Raw genomic sequence first — 22,468 nt, forward strand, 5'->3', positions numbered from 1 at the left:
GTGCGTGCTTCCCCCGCGGCCACAGGCGAGAGGCGGGGCTGGGAGCGCACGCGACCCCGTTCCTCGGCAACGGGAATAACAGGGGCCAGCTGAGAGCGCCTGCGCGGCGGTCGGTTGGTTGGTAGGGGTCTGGTCAAGAAAACTAAGTCCTGGGGTTGCCCCTGAGCAGGAGTTGTCCTGGAGAGCCTCAGGTAGGCGGGAGGACGGGGAGACGTGGGGTCAGCACCTCGACCTCCCACAGGCCCGATAGACAGAAAAGCGAGGGCTTGTCCCCAAAGCAGAGTCCCCAGTGGGGCGCCCCGCCTGATCCTCCAGAACAGAACGTGACTTCCGCGTTCCGGACCTAAAACCCGCGGCGGCCAAGGCAGGTGGCCCCCGCTTCTCAGTTACCAACCCCTGGCCTTCTGAGCCGCGGGGACTCGCTGGGTGAGGGTTTGATAGCCAGGCCCCTGCTGCAGGCCCTGGGCAGCCTCTGTGCTCCTTGGAGTCAAGCATGGTTCCAGCAGGAGGGAAGCCCTGGCACTTACCTCTAGGCCGCAGTTTTCCCACCTGTAAAATGATGGGGCTGGACTTGGAATCCTGAGGTCCCTAAATTCCAGTCATGTAACTCTGAGGGAACCACTCAGTTTACGGGTGAAGGAACTGGAGCCAGAAGGGGAAGTTGCTCGTCTTGCGTCACAGGCCTGCAACCTGACTTCCAATCCCATCCAATCCAATAGCTCTTTCCCCCCACTACGGCGTGTACTGTGTATGGCAGGCGCATCCCTGTATGTGTGGCAGAGGCTGGTACTAGTGTAAAGGAAAGCGAGGTGGCAGGAACACCTGTATCACATTCGTTTTTCTATCCTCAGGACCTAACATGCACTCCCAGGACATAATCAGCGCTCACCACCTGCTTATTGAATGAGAGCTCTGGCAGACCCAGCACCACTGTCCCTAGAAAGTTTAAAGGAAAATGTGGGTAGGACAAATGTATGATAGAAACAGTTGAGTTAAGCAACCAGGGTGAACCTCAGACAAACTTCTCACATATATCTTCTCACATATATTTCATCTCTCCTAGGCTTCAGTCCAGGCCCTGAATGGCTGGTCTCCAGTTAGCTCCACCCTTGCCTGTGGGCGTTATGCTCCCATATAATAAGGCGGATGCCCCAGGGAACCCTTCCGCTAAGCAACACCACTATGAAAAAGATGGCTCTTCCCAGCAGTCCTCGATGCAGCACCTGAGGAACAATTCCCAGCAGAAGCTTTTGAGCAACAATGAGCTGGTGCTGGATAATCTGTACACTCACTCCAAATGGAACGCCTGCACCAAAGCCCAGAGCTACTACCATCCCCACTGTGCTGGAATCAGCCAGCAAGATCCAAGAAACAATCTCTGGGGCCAAGCAAAGGGTTTGTTTTACTCATCAAGCTCTCAATCCCAATACCCCAAAGCACATAACCAGGAATTCATCCCCTTTACAAAGAAACGAATTGGAGTGGACCGGGCATACCCGCTGAAACCCGTATTCCATCGGAAGTCTTATAGTACACGTGAGACTGGCACTGATGGGGACCATAATGTCTCCCCCAGACCCCCTGAGCCAAGAGAGTTTTCATACAGCAGCTTGGGTTCAAGGAACTGGGTGAGTTCATCTGTGGTTGGTACTGTTGCTGCCACACAGGAGGAGAGGGCCATGGCAAACCGCCATGGGACTGAGTGGACACAGATCCAAAGACTAGAAGCTGCTGGGGAAAGTTTAGAGCAGGAAATCCGAAGAAAAGAGAGCCTCCTAAGGGAAAAGCTGAAGAAGACAGAGGAGGAACTCAGAAGGATCCAGAAGGAAAAGGAACAGGCTGAGGAAAAGGAAAAAATAGAGCCACAGAGAATGACATTTCCCAGGAGGAGAGGCAAAGGTAATAGCAACACTGTGTACAAACCTATCTTCTCCCCGGAAAACAGGTCTAAGGAGGTCTTCGGTCGAGACAGGGGAGAGAATGAAACTTGGGGACAGTCTCAAGAAAATTCTAGTCCATTCCATTTTTCTGATTATGGTATACAGAAGCTCAAAAGGGAAAGACTAATGGCAAGCAATAACAAAATCCGAGCCCACGTCTCGGGGCCGTTGAAGCAGAACTTTTCTCAGCCCTCAGAAGCGCCGGGCAGTGCTTTGCCAGGATCCACAAGCCATTCTAGCTTGTCTAAGGCACTGGACTCTTCAGGTTCCAGCTGTTCCACTCAAGAGCCAGAACTTGGCAAGTGCAGCCACTGTGGACGCAAGTTTCTCTTGCTCAGGCTGGAGAGACACTCCAACGTCTGCAGCAGGATGCAGGGTTCCAAGAGGAAAGTGTTTGACTCCTCCAGGGCCCGGGCCAAGGGCACAGAACTAGAGCAGTACTTGAACTGGAAGGGACCAGCCTCAGTTAAGGTAACAGGGCCTTATGGATTTGACTTTGAGTGGGGATCATTGTAAGGGCCTGTTATATACCAGGGGTACCAAAAAAAAATGTATATACACGACTTGTATTCATCTTTTGTTATCAGTATCTATTGAGTATTACGATTTTAATACAGTTTTCTCCTTTCTTAAAATGTGTATACATTTTTGGGGCATCCTCTATATATCATCAGATTTTTGTAAAGAAAAAAATGTAAGTGTCATGTAGGGAGAAAGTGGGAATTAACATGTATTGATTACTACTGTGTGCCAGTCACTGTGACTGGAGCTTTTCATGTGATCCTCGCCACAACCAAGTTAGGATTTCATTGTCTCTTATCAATTAAAAAAATCTAGTCTCAGAGAGGTTAACTTGGTTGAGATCACAAACAGCTTTAAATGACAGAGTCAGCATCTAAATCTGGGTCGGAATGACTCCAAAATCTAGACTTAAAAAATATATATCCTTTTGATTATAAAAGTAATACACATTTACTATAGAAAATTTAAAGACATGAAAAATATAAAGAAAAAAAGCTATTCAGCACTTCACCATCTTGAGAGAATTCCTTGCTCTTTGTTCTCTGCCACCTCCCCAGATAAGGCTCTATTACCACTCCTATAACCATATCTGCTTTTTCAAAGCTAGCTCAGTTTTGATACACCTTCTAAATAAATACATGAAACGCAATTAAGTTTGGAATTCTTCCCCCAATTTGGAGTGTAAACACCTTAAAAGTTAAAGGATTTTATTTTTGATTAACATTCCTAGCTGCAGAAAAACTAGGTTGTGAAAAGGAAGGACTTCGAAATACTTTCATGGTAAGTTTAGGGGAACTTCATCGGCACACTTGGCCCATCAGATCTGGAGAAGATTGTCTAATGAATACGTCCACCATCCTATCAAGGTTATGCCGCTTGGTTTGTAAATGAGTGTTTCTCAAAGTGACAAACACTTTTTATTTCAGTAGTTTTAGTGTATATTAAAAAAATCTAACACCATGGTAAGCCCTTGATTTCTAGGAATCATGAATTTAAAGAAAAAAACAAAGTAATTAATAGTAAGGCAGATAACGTGAAAGTGGTATGCAAGTGGTCCAAGTTTGGGAAAGCCTAGACCACACGATCTCAAAGCCCCATCCAGCTCTAATCTTCTAGCATCATTCTGTTTTCATATCTTTCCAACCTTCCCGCTGCTGTGCTAGCACCTCTTGTCCATTAGCTCTTTATAGTTTATGTGCTCATTTGCTGTGGCCCTTAAAAACTCACGTTTATGTGATGGCTGCTAGGAGTCATTTGCAGTTAGAATTCTTTCTTTCAGTCTAGTTTGGGAGATCACCACATGAAAGTCCTTTCCATGTTTAGGGAGAATCTCCCTGAAATCCAGTTTCCAACAAGAAGTCAACATTTTGCTCTTACAGATAATGATATGATCACCAGTTACTGTTCTTTCCTGTTTTCTTTCTGGTCAACCCCATAATCCACTGGGTATTTTCTGTCCCACTACAGCGGTTTATTTCTGGCCAGAACCTAAAAGAATCTTGTGTTTCTTAAATTCCTAAACACAGCGGTGAAGCCAAAGAATTGGATTTCTTGAGATCAGGCACCTTTGCTTTGTGGAAACTAATTTGCTTTGTGGGCCTATATTACATCGAGGACACCAAGGCGGAAAAGATCTGGATTGAGATGCACTCCCCAACTTGGAATGTCCCAAGTCTTATTCCAAAGCTCTGTGCTTTTGGAAGCTAAGTGGTTTGTGTCTCCCTCTCATTCCTCTAGTGAACTCAGAATGGGTAAATTTTCTTATGTCCTGTAATAGTCACGTAACTTTCAGTATAGTACCTCTTGTCTCTCTACTGGACCTTAAGCATTTGAACACAGGGACCCCTTTGTGATTGTGTTAATTGAATAACATTTCAATATGATGAATAATTTAAGTATAAGTATCATATAGTTGAGGAACTTTCTCCTCATTCAGTTCTGTTAAAGGTTCCTGGATACCATCTCTAACACTGATTCTCTTGCCTTCTTGTCTGTTTCCTAAGACTCTCCTGATGGAGACTTCCTTTTCCTTCGATGACATCTCTTTCTGTCAGTCATCATTAATGGCATCAGATCACCAAACAGCTACTTACCTTCTTTCTTTTTTCTTCTTTTTAAAATTAATTTTAATCTAAATAATATTTGAATACATTTTTAAGATCATGTAGTACTAAGCGACCTATAACACGGAGCAGCAGTACCCTACCTTATCCATCTCCAGGTCCTAATCTGGCCCCCAGAGGCAGTCTTAGTTTAGTTTTGTTTGTTTTTATTGGGGAAGGGGAACAGGACTTTATTGGGGAACAGTATGCACTTCCAGGCCTTTTTTCCAAGTCAAGTTGTTGTCCTTTCAATCTCAGTTGTGGAGGGTGCTGTTCAGCTTCAAGTTGTTGTCCTTTCAGTCTTAGTTGTGGAGGGCGCAGCTCGGCTCCAGGTCCAGTTGCCGTTGCTAGTTGCAGGGGGCACAGCCCACCATCTCTTGCGGGAGTCGAACCGGCGACCTTGTGGTTGAGAAGATGCACTCCAACCAACTGAGCCATCCGGGAGCTCAGCGGCAGCTCAGCGGCAGCTCAGCTCAAGGTGCCATGTTCAATCTTAGTTGCAGCGGGCAGAGCCCACCGTCCCTTGCAGGACTCGAGGAGTTGAACCAGCAACCTTGTGGTTGAGCCCACTGGCCCATGTGGGAATCGAACCGGCAGCCTTCGGAGTTAGGAGCATGGAGCTCTAACCGCCTGAGCCACTGGGCCAGCCCAGTCTTTAGTTTTAATAGATGACTCTTCTGGTATGCATTTCCGTATTTCTAAATAGTATTCTTATTTTCTTACTAATTTTGTACATTATCTGTTGAGTTCCTCATATTATAGATGTTGCAGATTAAGCTCTTCTTCATATCCCTTCTCCTCCTACTTTTCTCCTTCCCTTATTATCATCCTTCCATTGTAGTGCAATCACACTTTTGGGTTAAACCGGTGGTCAGCTTTTACATTATAATAACCACAAATTTTGTGCACTGATGAGTGAACAAATTCTGTCCCTGACCACATATGTACCTGGGAGTTAATAACTGATTCACGTTTTTTGTTTTTTTTTAAAGATAGATCTGTCTTTAATACTTTGAGTAACCTCCATATTGTATTCCATCCATAGTGGCTCTACATTCCCACCAACAGTGCACAAGGCTTCTGTTTTTCACACATCCTCGCCCACACTTGTTATCTCTTGTTCTTTTTTTCTTTTTTTAATTGGGGAATATTAGGGAACAGTGTGTGTCTCCAGGGCCCATCAGCTCCAAGTCATTGTCCTTCAATCTAGTTGTGGAGGGTGCAGCTCAGCTCCAAGTCCAGTTGCCGTTTTCAATTTTCAGTTGCAGGGGGTGCAGCCCACCATCCGATGTGGGAATTAAACTGGCAACCTTGTTGTTGAGAGCCCACACTCTAACCAACTGAGCCATCCAGCCACCCACCAGCGCTCAGTGGCAGCTCGTTGTCTTCAATCTAGTTATGGAGGGTGCAGCTCACTGGCCCATGTGGGAACTGAAGCGGCAACCCTGTTGTTCAGAGCTTGCGTTCTAACCAACTGAGCCATCCGGCCACCCCATGATTCATGTTTTCATTTACTCGGTTTCTTACATACCTTCTCTCTATAACTTTTTTTTCCTAGATGATCTATCTGTCTGATCTGTAAAAGATTTTGCAAATGGTCAAACACCTCTCATAATCCATCAGTTTGATTTTTTAAATTCTGGAACCCTCCCTTTAACCATTGTTTTTCCTCCTGCTTCAGTCTGGACTGGTTATTCTCTGGGCTTGGTGCACACCTGTTGTCTTGGGACCTCTCTTTGCTTCGCCTCTGTGTTGGGTGTCCTGTTTTCAACATCTCGTGTCTTCCTTTCTCTTGCTTTACTCCTTGTTTTGTGGAAGTTTACTAAGAAAGATGCACAGGAGGCATGTTTTTGTTTTGGGATGAATGAAAATATCTATATAATACCCTAATATTTAATTGATGATTTGGCCAGGTACAGAATTCTTGGTGGAAAATTATTTCGTCAGCACTTTTGAATCCTTTTCCTGTTAGCTTTTATATTCAATGTTATTGTTGAGAAATCTGATGCTATTTTGATTCCTGCTCCATTGTATCAAACCATTTTGTTTTTTTCTAAAAGCTTACCAGATTCTCTCTGTATTCTGAAATCCTGAAATTTTACAATGATTATGTTGGACACTTGGTAGGCTGTTTCAATATCAAGAGTAAGTTACCTTTAACTCTAGGAATGTTTATAGTATTATTAAATAATTTCCTCCTCTTGCCTTCTATGTTTTTTTGGAATGCATGTTGGTCGGTGTTGGACTTCCTGGGTTGACTAATTTTTTAACATTTGCTTTTCTACTTTCCATCTTGACCTTTTTTCCCATTCTGAGTTATTTTCTTGCTATTACTTCACATTTCTATTTTTATTTTTAGCTATCAAAGTTTTAATTTATAATAGTTCTTTCTGGTTCTTTGGCTGTTTCTTTCTCATTATATATATATTCTTCTTGTTTTATGGACACAATCTCTTCTAATACTCCTTTGTTGATGTTATGGTTTTTCACTAAAAAAATCTTCTGCTACCTGCCTTGTTGCTGCTTCCTGAGTGTGTGTGTGTGTGTGTGTTTTGGTCTCTCTCCTTAGAGCTTTACACAAATATCTGGTGATACTTGGCTGTCCATTCATATTTAAGCTTAAGTGAGGCTTGTTGACTAAGGGTCTTCATATTAGGGTTATCAAAGAGAGTCTTTCAATAGGGGTCCCCCAGAACCAGTGTCTGATGGCTTTTCTCTCGCCTGCTTGATGCATCCAGAGAACCCTTCAGTCTCCTAACAGGGTGCCAATGTGCTTGGTACTCTAGGAGAAGAGGGGGGAAAGAGGGACAGCCCCACAATTCATCACGAAGGCTAACCCTTTTCTTCACTGTGCCTGGATTTCCTGAGTCTGAAACCTGTCTGGTTCAATTTCTCCAGAGAATAAACTCCTGTTCTCCTGTGAGGGAGCTGGAAGTATTGGATACTTGGATGTGCAAGTTGGGATAGGAAGCCCTGGGATCCCACTTACTTTTCAGCCCTGTGCCTCCCCCCTTTCCACTACCTCGTACTTCCACTGAGCCTCTCAAAGGTTCTGCTGGGGAAAATGGCTTGCTTCTCCCTTTGCAGGCCTCTAGTTTAAGTTACCTCCACGCTGGCAAGTTAGTTATTACTGTTGCTCCATGCCTGTTCTCTTTGACCTTGTGGATTAACACCCTTTTTATTTCCTTACTGTTATTCTAATGGAGACTCAGGCGATGAGATAAATGCCAGCTTGAATGATCGGTCTTCCTTCTACTTAAAGGCTGAACCTCCTCGGAAGAGCAACTGGAGACAGAAGCATGAATCTTTCATACGTACCCTCCGTCAGGCTCGAGAGGTCCAGCAGGTAATTGCCAAAGGTGGCAACCACTCAGACTTGCCTCCCATCCTGCCTGCAGAAAATCCAGACTATATTCAGTGTCCTCACTGTAGCCGCCACTTTGCTCCTAAGGTGGCTGAGAGGCACATTCCCAAGTGTAAGACCATCAAGAACCGCCCTCCACCCCCAAGGAAGCATTGCCGTTGAGCAGACAACAGCGGAAACCTCAGTAGTTCAGAAAGCTCTGCTTCTCTTCAGCAGGAAATGGGAGACTTTGATGTTAATGCAGAAGCAACGAAAACTTGCCACATCTCCCAGATCTGTCTGCAGAGCTGAAATCAGTGGCGAGACCCACTGCTAAGCATCAGGGGGCAAAAAGGAAGCCTCGGCTTCCCACCAAATGACCACCTTGGGCTGGTGTGCCTTATGTTATTGCCTAAGTGATGGGTGAAGACACTGAGGAGTAGCAAGCAGGCCACATTAAAACGCTCTTCTCACAAGCTCACTTGTGGTTAGTGCTAGTTAAGTACCTGCCTTTGCTCTGCCCTCTTGCCACTGGCTTTGCATGTTTGTCTGATTCCTCTTAACTCTTCTTGCTCCTGCAAGAAGTTGACTCATTAGGATGTTTGTGTCAGGATCACCGTCCCTCAGATGGGTATCCTCTATAAAAGATAATACGATTTTGTTGTAAGGCAAATGGAAGCTTATCCTTGACCTCCCTGGTGCATGGTCCTGGCCAAAAGCCAACACAAGTATGTGAGGTTAGGGTGCCAGTATATCCTACACCCTCCCTATGGTGTACCTTGTAACAAAGGGAACCCTCATGGTATCTACTTCACAGGGTAGGGATGGGACAAATGACACTATGTATCTCTGTAGTTTCTTTTCTAATGTCAAAGAAAGGGAAGAAACTTGTTTCACCTATTGCTAGCACTCTGCTTTCAAATTAGGTTGGTAGGTTGGTTGGATGGCTTTTTAAATGAGGCAGCAAAATGTACCATCAAAGCAAGCTGGGACATTGCCGTGTCACATGTCCCTGGCTGATTATACCACAGTAAACTTCTACTTTAGAAAGTAAACTTTGAAGGAAAAGACACCAGATCTTTTGAATTTTCTCTATGCAGAATCATGCCTAGTGCAAGTAATCTTTATAATTAGGCCGTCAATTAGGTGGGTTTTAGAGATTTAAAATTAAATAATAAAATGAGTGAGTCCTAGACTTGTCAGATGGGATCAGTGTTAAGGTAGTATCTGAAGGGGATGCTATCAGTTCTCATAGGATGAAGCTAGCATAACAGAACAGAGCTGAAACACTAGTAGGGTTATTGTCCTGAGAGCATTACTCAAATTGTTAGTTTAACATACTGGAAAAAATCACCCAACCTGGTCTGGGCAAAGGGGACTGGGCAGAAACAAAACCATGTTTTACTAAACAAAAGATGGCCACTCTTCTTCCATTTCTTCTGTAGCTTCTGCTAAATGGCTCAGCTAACAGACCCGACCAATTTGAAATGTGGAGTTAAGGCTTTAGCTGTGAAGCTGCAGGGCACTAGGCTGAAAAAACACTTTAAAAAAAAAAACCCAGCATATATTGAATTGCTTTACGCTCTTCTTATTGCAAAGAAAAAAAGAGTTCTCACATAACAGGGCTTTTACTTGGCCACTCAAAGAAAGCTCACACAGACACAGTGGATATTTAACCCAATATATACACTCCCCAGGCAAGTTTAATGAGGTATACACTGTTTCACACTTGATGGTAAAAACAATAGATGGCAAGAATGACCTGTGGCCAAGGTCACAAAGTGGTAGCGTGGACTGCTTTGCCTCACAGGTGTTTTATTTGGCTGGCACAGCACCCAAAATACAATCTGGCATTTTAAAATTGGGATATGGAGCATCTCTTAAAAATCTGGAAGTTCTGGAAACACCAGGCCAGCAACCCTGCATAGCACTGAGTGAGGTTCAGGAGCAGTTGCTCTGTCAGACCGGGGGAGCATTCAGAGCACTGCAGCCCCACCTGGCCGGCTTCACTTATGTGCCTCATCTGCCTGGCCCCCATGGGCACTTGGGTTTGGGATCCCCGGATGATGTTATTAAGGTCACAGATCAGGGCCCTCCAGGGAAAACAAATGTGTGTGGGGGGGGTGGGGAGCAGGGGGGAGTGCTTTCTACAGACACAGGAAGCAGTCATTCATTCTTATGCTGCAAGAGAAATAAAATAGTGTCTTAGCGTTCCCTTTGATCTCAACATGCTTAGGTCTTGATTATATCAGGAATATCTGTTAGTCTTCTAAATTTAGCTTGATCTTATCTTTGGAAAGAGGTTAGAAACCTTTTTCTAAGTTTCTTCCTGGATAGCAGAAGATGATGGTGGATAAATAAATGCTGCTTGTTAATATCCATGAATTATATACTACTTTATCCAAGAACCTTTAGTGCAAGTAAATGTTATAAATTTTAAAGTTCAGAAGGTTAAGCAGTGGGGAAAATCTCATGGTGAAACTCACTTAATTTAGAAGCGTAGCTGACACAGTGCTTCGTAACAGCGGGTGTATTTCATGTAGCACAGTACGTTTTGGCCAACGTTTTCTTTTTGTCATCGATTTATCCCTCTTCACAACTACACAGGAGGTAGCAGAGAGTGATATTGTTTTTCTCCCTAAAGTTACGATTCTGTGAAGTTTAGTGATCAGTATGCTTATTTCCATAGTTAATCACTGAAACAATAAATGATTTTTGGCTTTGCAGCAGGAAGGAACATGTTTTGTAGCCCTGATTACAACCCACTCTGCTCTGACACTATCATGAATAATACTTCTTTGGAGGCTCAGGAATACTCAATTGGAAGAATTTATTTACAATACATCTTTGCTCCAGATTTGTTCTCCTGATGATGAATGTTTCCAAGTATATGGCAAACCTAATGAAGTGTGAGCTTAAGGCTGCTTTTGCTTTAAACTTGAGTGAGATGCTCAGGCAGGAGAAGCTGTGACTTGGCTGTGCCCTGTATGCCCGGGGGACCAAATACTGTTCAACCTCTTTGAGGGAAAAGTTTTATCAACATAAACTGGTATTATCACTTGAAAAAGCCCCCTGTGACTGGGGAGCTAAGTACCAGAAGTGATTCTTCCTCTCTTAATTTTAATTTTTTTCTCCCTCTCATTTTAAGCACTATATTTTAGAAGTGTTGAGGGAAAAACGCTGCAGCAGCAGCAATGATCCTGTTAGCAAGAAAAAGAAATTGGAAAGACGCAAAGATGATTTCTGTGCAAATGTCCCTTGCATTCTGTTACGACCACTTATTTGTTTATATAGAGGCTCACTGAATCAAAGATTCATGAAGGCCTAGCATCTGAGTGTTTTATCCCCAGTGACTAAGGTCCATGTGCAGACTTACTGAGGCATAGCACTGATTGAGAATTTAAATGTTTATTTAAAACAGAAATGCCAAACCACTCCACCCTCAACCTTTCAAACATCTGACTAACAATAAGCTAGTTCTTCAGCAACAGTGTCAGAGCAGAGGAGTAACTCAGGTTATACTATAACTCAAAAGCAATACTACTGGAAATATACCTAGCACTGCATAGAAAAAAAAAAAAAAAGACAAAACTTAAGAGAATTAGCTACAGAAAATCATTCAAAGGCATTTCTGCTGCCTCACCTTTCACTTTTTTATCTAATGCACGGCTGCCATGTTTGAACTGGTTTCTGTTTGCATAGCTGTTTGGTAGGGAAAAACGCATACGGCTGTCCCAGGCACAATTTAGGAAAGTGCAAATTATCTCTAAGGCACAGAACTTAGAATCTTAGCTAGATTAATAGCAAAACTACGCTTCCCGAGGGAACACGCTAGAGAAAACCATAGCAAGCCTCTGCTAGAGGACAACTCCCCTCCGACTAGAGCAGGGCTCTCACCCTCCCTTCAATGCTTACTTCCATCCCACAGTCTCCCTAACGTCCCATGTTCCTCAGTCCACGGCAGAAGCCACACTCATGAGTAACACCCACACTGACCCTGCCTCTCAGGCCTGCTGAGATGGTGAGCGTGAGGACACAGGAGCATGAAAGGCCAGTCAGTCCTTAAAAAAAAAAAAAAAAAAAGCAAAGTTGCATTTACATGATCAACCAAAACCCATTGTTGGGGTTTATAGCAAACTCCCAAGTCCCTAGAACTTGGAGCTTAGTCCAGGGTTGGCCCCTTCCCGTATTTTAAGAAAAAGGCTTCAGTGATGACATTAGCACTACTGTCCTTCCCAGAACTGAGAAAACAATGGGAACATCAAACCAAAGAAGATCCCATAGAACAGAGTTGCCCGTCCCAGACATGGGGTTTTCCCAGAGCATCAGCCTTTACATCACCAGTTTCAGGGAAACAGCAAAATTTCCATTGCACAGGTCCTTCCAGAATATTAAACAGACATCATTCTTTCTTTTTTTTTTTTTCTTGCTTTAGGGAAAACCAAAAATTAATGTAGCTGTTTCTAGGGAGGTAGGATGTGAGGCTCATCAAGGCAGCTCCTGTGACCCAAAATACTACAGGACCTTGTCATGAATCTAGGTGGAAACACAAAGCCTCATCCTTCAGTAAAATCATCAGACGCTTCTCGGCCACTTTCTTTGGGAAAGTGAGCTCGCTCCTGTCTACAAGGACACGATGACTACAGGATCAGAAGGAGCTCTCGGCCAAATTCTTCTCACTTGGCAGGTTCTACCTGTTCTGTTAGGCTTTGGGGACTCCCAGGTTTTGGCGCTGGCTTTGGGCCACTCAAGTAGGAAAGATGGTCCAGATTCACTGATACGGCTCCATAAAACACCAAAAAGGGAAAAAACACTGCCTAGACATACAAAAAGGGAGTGGTGGGTCTGCTGATGCCAGGATTAGAACCCTAAGCGCCATGACGGCAGAGGCACAAGAAGCCTTCTCACAGGCAGAAGACTCGGTCACTCTAGGCCCCTCTCCGACACCACGGAGAGGCAGCTATAGGACTTCTTCTCCCTTGTGGTTTTCTCTTAAGGCCATTCCCACCGCCCCACTGACTCGAACCTCTCTGAGACACCTCATCTCTTGGCAGTCGGGATCTTCCAAAGCTAGGAGAGCCCACCCTGCCTCGCCACATCCTGAAACTCCAGCTGTGTGATGAGGAGGGACCTGCCCTTCCTTCTCTACTCCTCACTGAACAAATTAATCCTCAGAGGAAAAGCAATCTAAGCCCACTTTTCCTCCTAATGCATTTAGCTGCACGAAGTAACTGAACTTTCTGAAAATAAGCCCTCGACTGACTCTACCAGATGTATTTTCCTGGACTCAGGGCTCCGGAGAGGGCTCAGCACACTTCACCACTCTCTAGGTGACCCTGGACGGGCCACACCTGGGTGCAGCCCACTCCAGCTTTACACTTTTCCCTCCTCCACCCAGAGGTGCAATGCCTGGTTTTGAACTCCCAAGGCAGCTTCCAATTAATGGTGAAATGATAAATGGGATATAAGCTGCTACCAGCAAAATTAAGGTGAGCATTGTGTCTCCTCTTCAAAGGTGGGGCCACCCGCTGAGGTACAGAGCTGCTGCTGCTGCTATGGCAGTCACTGAGGACAAAGCCAGGGCCGTGGGGCCCTTCCATTCTCCAAAACAAAACCACTCCTAGATCCTAACAGGCAGTGCCACTCTCCAAGTGTACAGGGAAAGTGCTTCAGAGCCTCCGCCTCGCGCTCCTTGTCTGCAAGTGAACAAAGCCAGGAAAGCGCTCTCTGCATTCAGTAAGTGTGCTGTGAAGTTCTTTGGATCCCAGTTTCCTGGGGGCTATACAGGCTCAGGAGACTAGAGGCCGGGTCGACAGGAATCTGTTCCCAGGAGGCACCAGGACTCTGAATCTAAGTCAGGCTTTGGATCCATTTCCATCTCTTCCTTTGCTGTTTGAGTTCCTCTGGAATGCATCCCCACCTGTCCAGATAAAACACAGTTCCACATTAACAATGCTGCTGCCTACTCACTGCAGCTCAGGACTAGATTTTCAATGTCAGCCTCTAAGGATTTGTGGCCACATGTTTGTGAGAAGCTCATAATACTACCTGAGGTGAAGTCTACACCTTTACATTTCCTGCAGTAGGATGACAAACTCCTGATTTGCCCAGGACTGCAGGATTTTCTGGGATTCAGAACTCTCTATTTTAAAATTGAGACAAACAATCTGGGCAAATCAATCCTTCTGCTGGCTACAGCTGCCAATTCCCCATGTTTACGTCAAGTGTGTAGACTATTTTCCAAAGTATTTTCATAGACATTATTTCATTTAATCCTCAAAACAACCATACAAAGTGGTAGTAGTATTTTCTTCTTTTAGGTGAGAAACCAGGGCTCATAGAAACACAGTAATTTGTCTAAACACATAAAACTGGTATATGGGAAAGCCAAGGGTTGAACCGTATTTCCCTATCCTAATTCATGCTGTATAGAGCAATTCTATGGCTCTTTAAAAACAATGCATGCAGCATCACCTGTGAAGTGTTTGTACCAAAAATGTTTAACTTCAATCTAATAGAGCTGTAAGTTTATAAACTTCCAATTTATAGAAATGACAGGGTGACAAAAGAACAAGTTAAGCAATGTCCCAAGAAAACAGGACAAATCCAGAATGTGGGACAGTCTGTTAAACAACTGACCCCATTTCTTCAAGTCAATACCATGAAAATTTTTAAAAAAGGAAAGGAAAAAAAAAAGAAAGGTGATGGTAGTAGAGGGAATTGTTCTCGATTAAGAGAAGTAAGAGCCATAACAATGTAATGTGGGGTTCTTGACTGGATTCTGATATGATAAAAACAGTTACAAAGGACATTTTGGTGGGAAAACTGGGAAAATTTGAGTATCAACTGGGTACTGGATGAGACTAGAGATTAGTGTTAATTTTGTTAAGTGTGATAATAGTATTGTGGTTATCCAGGAGAATGAATGTCTTCATTTTTGTGTATGTGTAATAAAGTATTTAGGAGGGGGCTATATCATGACTTTCATAATTTACTTGAAAATGATTTGGCAAAATAAACACACACATTTTAAATACACACAAGTATTCTAAACACACACACACACTTGAAACAAATACGGCAACATGTTAACAATTGTTGAATCTAGATGGTGGATATACGGGTGAACTGTAATGTTTAAAGTTTTTCATAATAAGAAGCAAAGAAAAAACAAAGAATAACAAAAATAATGGAAGTTAGGTGATAAAAATAATTCAATCCAGGTGCCTAAACAAGGCCCAGGGCTTCTGGGATTAATTACAAAAGTTACAACATTAAAAGGTAAGTACTTGAAAAGGAGCAAGTCTATTTCAGTCCTTGGTGTTTTGTTTCTGTGATTCTTCAAAACAGAATTAGAAATTGAATTATTCTTTTAATGCTCTCACCTGCTGCTCTCCTAATTTCTTGTTCAGCTTCTGTAGTTGGGTAAAAATCTGGAGGTTTTCTTGCTGTAGCTTCTGTTGTTCAGCCAGACACTTTAACACCAGACCCTGCAATCTCTCAACCTCCACCTGCAGAGTGCTGCACGCACAGGTAGGAGTCAGTGGGGTTCCCTTCCCAGCACATGTTCCTGCAGGATTCAGCCGAGGTGGCTAAAGAGTGAAGAGAGAGGTCACAGGAGGTTCTCCCCCGATGCCAGAATAAGATAAAACATAGATACACCTGAAGTAAACGCAAGAGAAACAGGAAACTACCAGGATTACAAGGGCAGCTGGCTCTAAGAAAACAGGACAAGAAAAATCTCAGTGCCTCAGTCTGTGATCTAAGGTAAAAGATCATCTATTTTGGAAGACTTTGTGAAAAAGCTTAAAGTATACTGATATCTTCCCATTTAAAATGCTGAAGTGGGGGAAAGCATGATTTAGTTTGGAACATGTCTTTCTGATCACAGTGAGGACACGGACCCAAAGGGTCAATATTCATGAAATGTGGTGGATCACACTTTGGAAGAGATTTGAGAAGTGTTCAGTAAACAGGATCGCCAAAACAATTCAAGAAGGCTAACTGACAGAGGAATTAAAAGGTCCACCTTGAAGTTTCAAAGGTTTTATTACCTCGTCTGGGAAGCTTTTCAATTTTCCTAGTCTGAATTTTTCTTTTTCTATTATACTTTGTTTATAGCAAGGGTCAGCATAAGACAGTCTATAGGTCAAATCAGGCCTACTACTTGTTTTTGTAAATAAAGTTTTATTGGAACACAAGCATGCTCATTCATTATGTATTATCTATGGCTTCTTTTGTGGTACAATGTCAAAGTGTGTAGCTGCAAAAGAGACTGTATGGTCCACAAAGGCTGAAATAATTACCAAGTGGCCCTTTATAGAACAAAGTTTGATGACCCCTGGTTTAGTTTTATTGAGGTATTTACGTTTGATTTCTATCAAGGTTAGGTATACACTGTTGCTCCCTTACTAGACAGACTACAAGCATTATTTCTTATATTTAGAGCCCCCAACCCACCCTAGCAGTGTCATGAAAAGCTGGATTTGAATTTTGGAATTTCTGAGGCAGATATAAAAGAAAGACAGCCCTCTGGGGTAGAAAGGTGCCAGCCTGTCAGAAATGTGAAAGGGTAAACACTTTTCCAGGACAAGTCAGTTGATCCCCTAGTAGAAGCGTTAAGCACTACTGAATAGACAGTATAATGAACTGATACAGGGCAGCTAGGAGACCAGTGAAGCTAGAGGAGACAGTGAGGCCAAGAGAACTGGGCAGTTTGTAGCCACTGTTTACCTAGTTGTGATTCAAAGGCAAAAAGCTCAGTTACCCAGGCTCTTACTGGGGGCTTGTGTTCCGAAGGCGCTTCGGAGGCCACTTTGAGTCCTTGTAGCTCTTCATAGGGCAGGGTATCTTTCTCAGATTCTGAAAAAACTGCACTTAGGGGAGATGGGCTATCAGGCATGGGGATGAATTCTGCATTTTCCAGCTCCTGTGTTCAAGAGAAAGAATCTCATCAGTTCTGTTTGAGCCATTTAATTTCTCCCAAATCCCGTTCTTCCTACAGCTTTCACTCTGTCGTGACATCAGCACCCTCTAGTGGAGCAGGACAGTTGTGTTTACAACATAACTCACCCTACCTGTCCACAGCCTGCCATCCCTCTTTCGGAAGAGTTACAGTGATATGAATTCAAATTCAAGAACAGAGTTTGGAGTGTCTGGCATGTTTCCCCAACACACTTATTATTATAGGCTATTCCACGAGTTGGGGCGCTTTACGTTGATGTTAGCAAGGCCAGCTGCCAGGCTTCTGAAGGCTGAGGCTGACGTTTTAGACAGCTGGCCTTGCTGCTTCCTCCATTCATACTCCTAGATAGCTATCAAGTTTAGTTATCAAGTTGTTACATAGGGAGCTATAAATCTATATTCTTTTTTTGACAATAAAATTTAAAATTTCACAAACTATAAATGTGCACTATAGAAAATGAGAAAACACAGATGGGCAAAGGTGGATAAAAATCACTATCGATTCCATCACTCATAGATAACCAGATACAATGATCAATAGTCTCCACAGTTAGTCTTCTATGCATTCCGTGTTTTCTAGAAGAATGGGACCGTACTGCACAGATAGTCCATCCTTTTCTGCATAACCATATGCTATAACCAACTTTCTATGTAACTCAATATACTCCAGCCTTTTTAACTCTCTGCATTTCAACTCTCATAATCCATTTCTCTATTGTAAGACATTCCAATTGCCCCAACATGCCACTTCTACAAAACACTGCAAAAATCTGTAAGCTTAATCTTTGCACACATGCTTTACAAAAACTGTCAAGGAAGGCTGTATTAATTTACATTCATTTAAGTAATACAGGTATGAGAACATTCTGTATCTCTTCTTGTCAGGAAGAAAAAAGAGTTAGATTTGGTGATTCTGTTCCAGGTAGACATCAGAAGTTAGATGCCTGTTGCCAAACTTGGGACTAGGACATAGGACACTACGGTTCTGACAACTGCTTTCTAGTCCCTGCACAGGGCCGGATACTTTATCTAAGGAACCTCTACTGAAGGAATTACCTTTCGAAGCCAGCCAGGACAGGAGCTGCTGGCCCCACTGCTGATGCCCAGGGCCTCCGTGGGGCTGACCAAACCTTCCATTCCACGGTCTGCCTCCATCGTTCCTCTGAAGCCTCCACTTGGGTCGGGAGTTTCAGATCCCTGATGACTGTCCTCCTCCTCTGCCCCGCCTCCACCGCCACCCGGGCTGGAGCTCTGGACCGCTGAGAGTTACACAACACAGAAACACAGAGCTTTGCTATGCAGCCAGGAGTCACCATCTTACAGCCTCACTGACCCTTGGACAGGTTCCTATTGTTGCATGAAGTGGATCAGCAACAGTGTAAGTCGGATATTGGGGACTAAATTTTAGTTTTTACACCAGGTATTGTAGGTCAGCATCTTCATGGTAATTCGCTTTTACTTTCCAAACTTGCTTATCCCTGTGTTCATAGAAAATGATCAATGTTCTAAAGCATAAGTGAACAATCACCACAACCACAGCTCACCAAACCTAGCACCCGTCCTTTCAGACACATACAGACTCCTCCACAGAGGTTCATTTTATATACAAGGCTCCTTCACGTTTGAGCCGAACACCACTTCAAGTTGCCAGACAAACACACCACTAACTCCCTTTCTGGGGAAACATTTAAATGGAGAAGTCTTCAACCATTCAATTCATTAAATTCTTTGATGACTATTTGTAAGAATTTTAAAAATATGCCTGGTTGTTTCATATCATGCAGTATATTCCAAGTTACCTTAATGAAGACTAGCTGATGTGTTGTCATAAATGAAACTGAATTTTAATATGGGCCAAAGAAAAAGTGAATATTTGCCAAAGCTAAAAAAAAAAAAAAAAATTTGTATGGTATATTCTTTCTAAAGTTAAACGTAAAGAACTGTTTATGATCACCAGCTATACTGGCTTAAGGATGGATGGTGCAATGCCATCCTACAGAAGCAGCACAACTATAGTGCCAAAGTAAGCTCCGAAGCTTGCTTTTGGTTTTAAATGGCTTTTAAAAATTATGTTATATCTGAGATAAATATAAGACTGTTTTTAACACGTGTAAGTTTTGATGCCTAACAAAATAAACATACATGAATCTACTACTTGAAGAACTAGAATTGTACTTTCCAATATGGTAGTTGCCAGTCATATATGGCTTTCTAAACAAAATTTAAAAATTCAGTTCTTTAGCCACAGTAGCCACTTTTCAAGTACTCAATAGCCACATGTGGCTAGTGGTTATCATATTGGACAGCACAGATACAGAACATTTCCATTGTTGCAGAAAGATCTACGGGACAGTACTGAACTAGAATATTACCTATATCGCTCTATCTGTCCTATGAATTCCTTCCTTCTCTGGCCTCCTACTCAGATGTAACTAACCACTGTTTAATTTTGTATTCACCATTTCTTTTTTTTCTTTTTTTTTAAAAAAGAGCTTTATCACATATTTATGTACCCTTAAGCAATATATTGTTTATTTTGCTGGGTTCTGAACTTTATAAAGAGGCATGTAGTCTATTGCAACTTGCCTTTTACATTTCACATTATGGAAATATTTGTAGATGTTCATTTTCACACTTGTATAATATTCCATTGGATGGTTATAACACATTCAACTAACAAATAATTATTGAGCGTTTACTATTTGCCGGGTATTCTTCTAGGTAATGTGGATAAAATCAATGAATAAAAGACAAAAATCCTTGCCCCTATGGAGTTTACATTTTCTAGCCAATGGATGTAAGCTTTAATCTTATTTTTTCCTTTAAATACTGTTCCAACAAAACAAAGGTCTAGTAGAACAACTATACCTAGCAAAAAGATATTTTATCATTTGTGACAGATATTAATATGCACAAATAGATGCTCAGCAATGGATTACGAAAGGAAACCAGTAAGAGGTATGATGTGTGTGAGCATGTAAACTAAAGTTCAACAAGTCTAGATCAGATTTTCAACTATTTCTTTTTGGAGGATTAATTTGCTTTTATTCTGGGTCTTTATCTGTTTTGATTCCACAAAATATCAGAATCCAGGTTCTGAGACATCAGACCACAGGTACTCTAGCAAATGGAAAACCAAAAAGGAACACAGATTCAATTTCCTGGCATGGTCCCAAGTAACAGCACCATGAAGCAAGCAGCCAAAGGAAAATTATCAGAGAGCCTTGGGTTGATTTTCTTAACCACTTGAAAGTTTAACCAACTTTTAATCCTGAGGGCCTGTTTTGAAGAACTATTTCCATAGACTGAAATACCCTGGGAATACCATGGAAGTACAGGGTGGACAGAATCCATAGTCCCTAACATAGCAAGGAAAAGAACAATACATAAGTCCCATTGCAAGCCACTTAATTACTTCCATATGCTTGATGGCAAAAATGTACTCTCCCTCTGACCACAATGTAAAAGTCGTAACTTATTGTGAAATCCACCAAAAATATGATCCTCCCTCTGATGATCACTGTATTCCTCATTTCCCAAAGATATTTCATATTTCTTTCTTTTCCTTTTTTTTTTTTTTTGGAGACTGCACAGAATCTAACCCAAAGACCCATACCTCACAAAACTATCGGTATCTGCGACATTGCTACTTACCAGTTCCAATGGATAAGCCACTGCTGTTGGAACGGATGGTCTTAGAATTCAACACTTTCTCTGAGGAAAAATATTCAGTAGGTAAGCATTACACACAGCTATAGGCAGGCAAAGTGAGGAGACTAGGATAGGGAGTTAATCTAGGAGATAACCGCTATTCCTCACTCCAGATAAATTACTTACTGTTTTAGGTATTAGTGTCATAAGCCAAGGACCCTTAGCTACTCTCACAATATTCACTATGTAAAATAGCAATTCTCCACCTTAACTGTTCTTTGGAATCGCCTGGGAAGCTTTAGGAAGTAACAGTGCCTAGGTCCTACTCCATAAATTCTGATTGAATTGGTCAGGACAGTGGGATTGCTAAAAGCTGCTCAGGGGAATCTAATGTGCAGCTAAGGTTGTGAACCACTGATCCAAAAGAATGGACTTGCAAACCCCACACAGGCCTTTATAATTTAGTTCAAAACAAAGTCATCTTTATGCAGAAAGCAGTTATGATTTAGTTTCTTGTTAAAGGTATACTAAATGTTTCTCACAACAGCATGAACACAGACAGTAAAATTAGTAGAGCACCAGAAGTTATAAATTTCTGGCAAGGGGGAAGAGTCCTAAGTTATTTTAAAAATGGTGAAGAGGTAGAAAATGACAAAGCTCAGGAAGTGACAATGTTTTGTTCCTCTCACTAAGCTGGCATCACTGACATTGTTAAGACTTACAGAAATAACCTCTTTTCTTCAGGACACTTCTGTTTCCAAGAATATGGCCATTCAGTACCTTAGGTGTGGGTCTATCCTCTGTCAAAGCCACCCCAACCCACAGATATGAAACCCTTACCAACAATGAGAATGGTGTGCCAGCCACGGCAAGATAGGTCTGGAACGTAATGCAGAGATCCAAAAATAGGCCGAGGCCATGAGGTACAGATATCAGAGCCATGAGGTCTCTCTGTGGGCGTCATTGCCAGGCGACCATTACCGCCATTGCCCCAGGCAAATATGTGATTATCTAGAGAAAAATTAAACAGCAGACAGTTTAACAGAACACTGCTTCCCAACTCTTTGGGTTCCCCATCTTTATGCCCTAGAGCTAGAAAGATTTCCTACTATGTACAAAATAAGCAAAAGCTGTTATGCCACCCAGATAAAAGTGACCACCGCTCCTACATACTGCCATCCATTCATTTATTCATTCACTCATTCAACAACTTTTTTTGGTCATTCAAATATTTCTGGGGCATCTACTTCATGACAGGCACTGCTTGAGGTGCTGGGGACAGAGCAGTGAACAAAACAGTCACTGCCCTTTTAGAACTGACATTCTAACGTGGGAAGATTGATAAATAAAAAATAGTATTACAGGTAGTAATAAGTGCTAGAAAGGAAGATAAATGGTATAGAAAAGTAAGTGGAAATAAAAAATAATAGTGGGGTATTATTATTTTAGATAGGGAAGTCAGAGAAATACTTGTTGACACTTGGCAGAGAGAGACCTGACTGAAGTGAGAGAGAGCCACGTGGCTATGTAGGGGAACAGCTTTCCAGGCAGAAGAAATGTCAAGTGCACAGGTCCTGTGTAGGTAACGTGAGCATCACAAAAAAGGAAGAAGAAGGCCCCTGGAGCTGGGCAAAGTAAGAGAGGGGACAGTGGTCAGAGAAGAGGTCAGGAAGTGGCTGGGGTCCTGGTCATGTAGAGCTCTGCAGGCCATTGTAATTACTGGTTATTACTGAATGAGATAGGAAACCATTAGGTTCTGAGCGGTACGCATTTTTAAAAACCCCTCAGGCGACCATGAGGAGAATCAATTGCAGGGGACCACGGGTGGAAGCAAGGAGACCAGTTATAGTACTGAAGATGCTGAGAAGTAGTTGGATATATTCTGAAGACAATCAATAGGTTTGCTGGTGGGTGGGATGTGGGGTGTAGTATGGAGCTACCACGAC

General features: G+C 42.6%; 3 protein-coding genes across 5 annotated transcripts in view; 1 reads left to right on the forward strand and 2 right to left on the reverse strand.

Annotated features, from left to right (window-relative positions):
- The window catches only part of LOC109448346 (acylphosphatase-1), a 42,245-nt gene extending 41,584 nt beyond the window's left edge, over window positions 1-661 (reverse strand). The window contains exon 1 of one of the 2 annotated variants that reach the window (XM_088797414.1): window positions 528-661. The gene's annotated coding sequence lies outside the window, so the exon portion shown is untranslated. The remainder of the gene's footprint in view (window positions 1-527) is intronic. The other variant, XM_074327203.2, reaches the window with a different exon arrangement.
- On the forward strand, window positions 44-8,383 carry ZC2HC1C (zinc finger C2HC-type containing 1C). The gene is made up of 3 exons (XM_019733566.3): window positions 44-191; window positions 1,064-2,411; window positions 7,827-8,383. Exons 2-3 carry the CDS (start codon window positions 1,083-1,085, stop codon window positions 8,088-8,090), a joined length of 1,593 nt encoding a protein of 530 aa, XP_019589125.3. The 5' UTR covers window positions 44-191; window positions 1,064-1,082; the 3' UTR covers window positions 8,091-8,383.
- A 1,193-nt stretch (window positions 8,384-9,576) lies between these two features.
- Window positions 9,577-22,468, reverse strand: part of NEK9 (NIMA related kinase 9) — a 34,712-nt gene continuing 21,820 nt past the window's right edge. The window contains exons 17-22 of one of the 2 annotated variants that reach the window (XM_019733565.3): window positions 21,363-21,533; window positions 20,526-20,585; window positions 17,928-18,130; window positions 16,687-16,836; window positions 15,293-15,499; window positions 9,577-13,827 (exon numbers count right to left, since the gene is read on the reverse strand). In XM_019733565.3, the coding sequence (XP_019589124.2) occupies window positions 13,705-13,827; window positions 15,293-15,499; window positions 16,687-16,836; window positions 17,928-18,130; window positions 20,526-20,585; window positions 21,363-21,533 (914 nt within the window). In that variant the 3' untranslated portion in view covers window positions 9,577-13,704. Of the gene's footprint in view, window positions 13,828-15,292; window positions 15,500-16,674; window positions 16,837-17,927; window positions 18,131-20,525; window positions 20,586-21,362; window positions 21,534-22,468 lie in introns of both variants that reach the window. The other variant, XM_019733564.3, reaches the window with a different exon arrangement.

Source organism: Rhinolophus sinicus, chromosome 3 (genome assembly GCF_057876585.1).
Source record: "Rhinolophus sinicus isolate RSI-liver-muscle chromosome 3, RSI-T2T, whole genome shotgun sequence".
Lineage (NCBI taxonomy): Eukaryota > Metazoa > Chordata > Mammalia > Chiroptera > Rhinolophidae > Rhinolophus > Rhinolophus sinicus.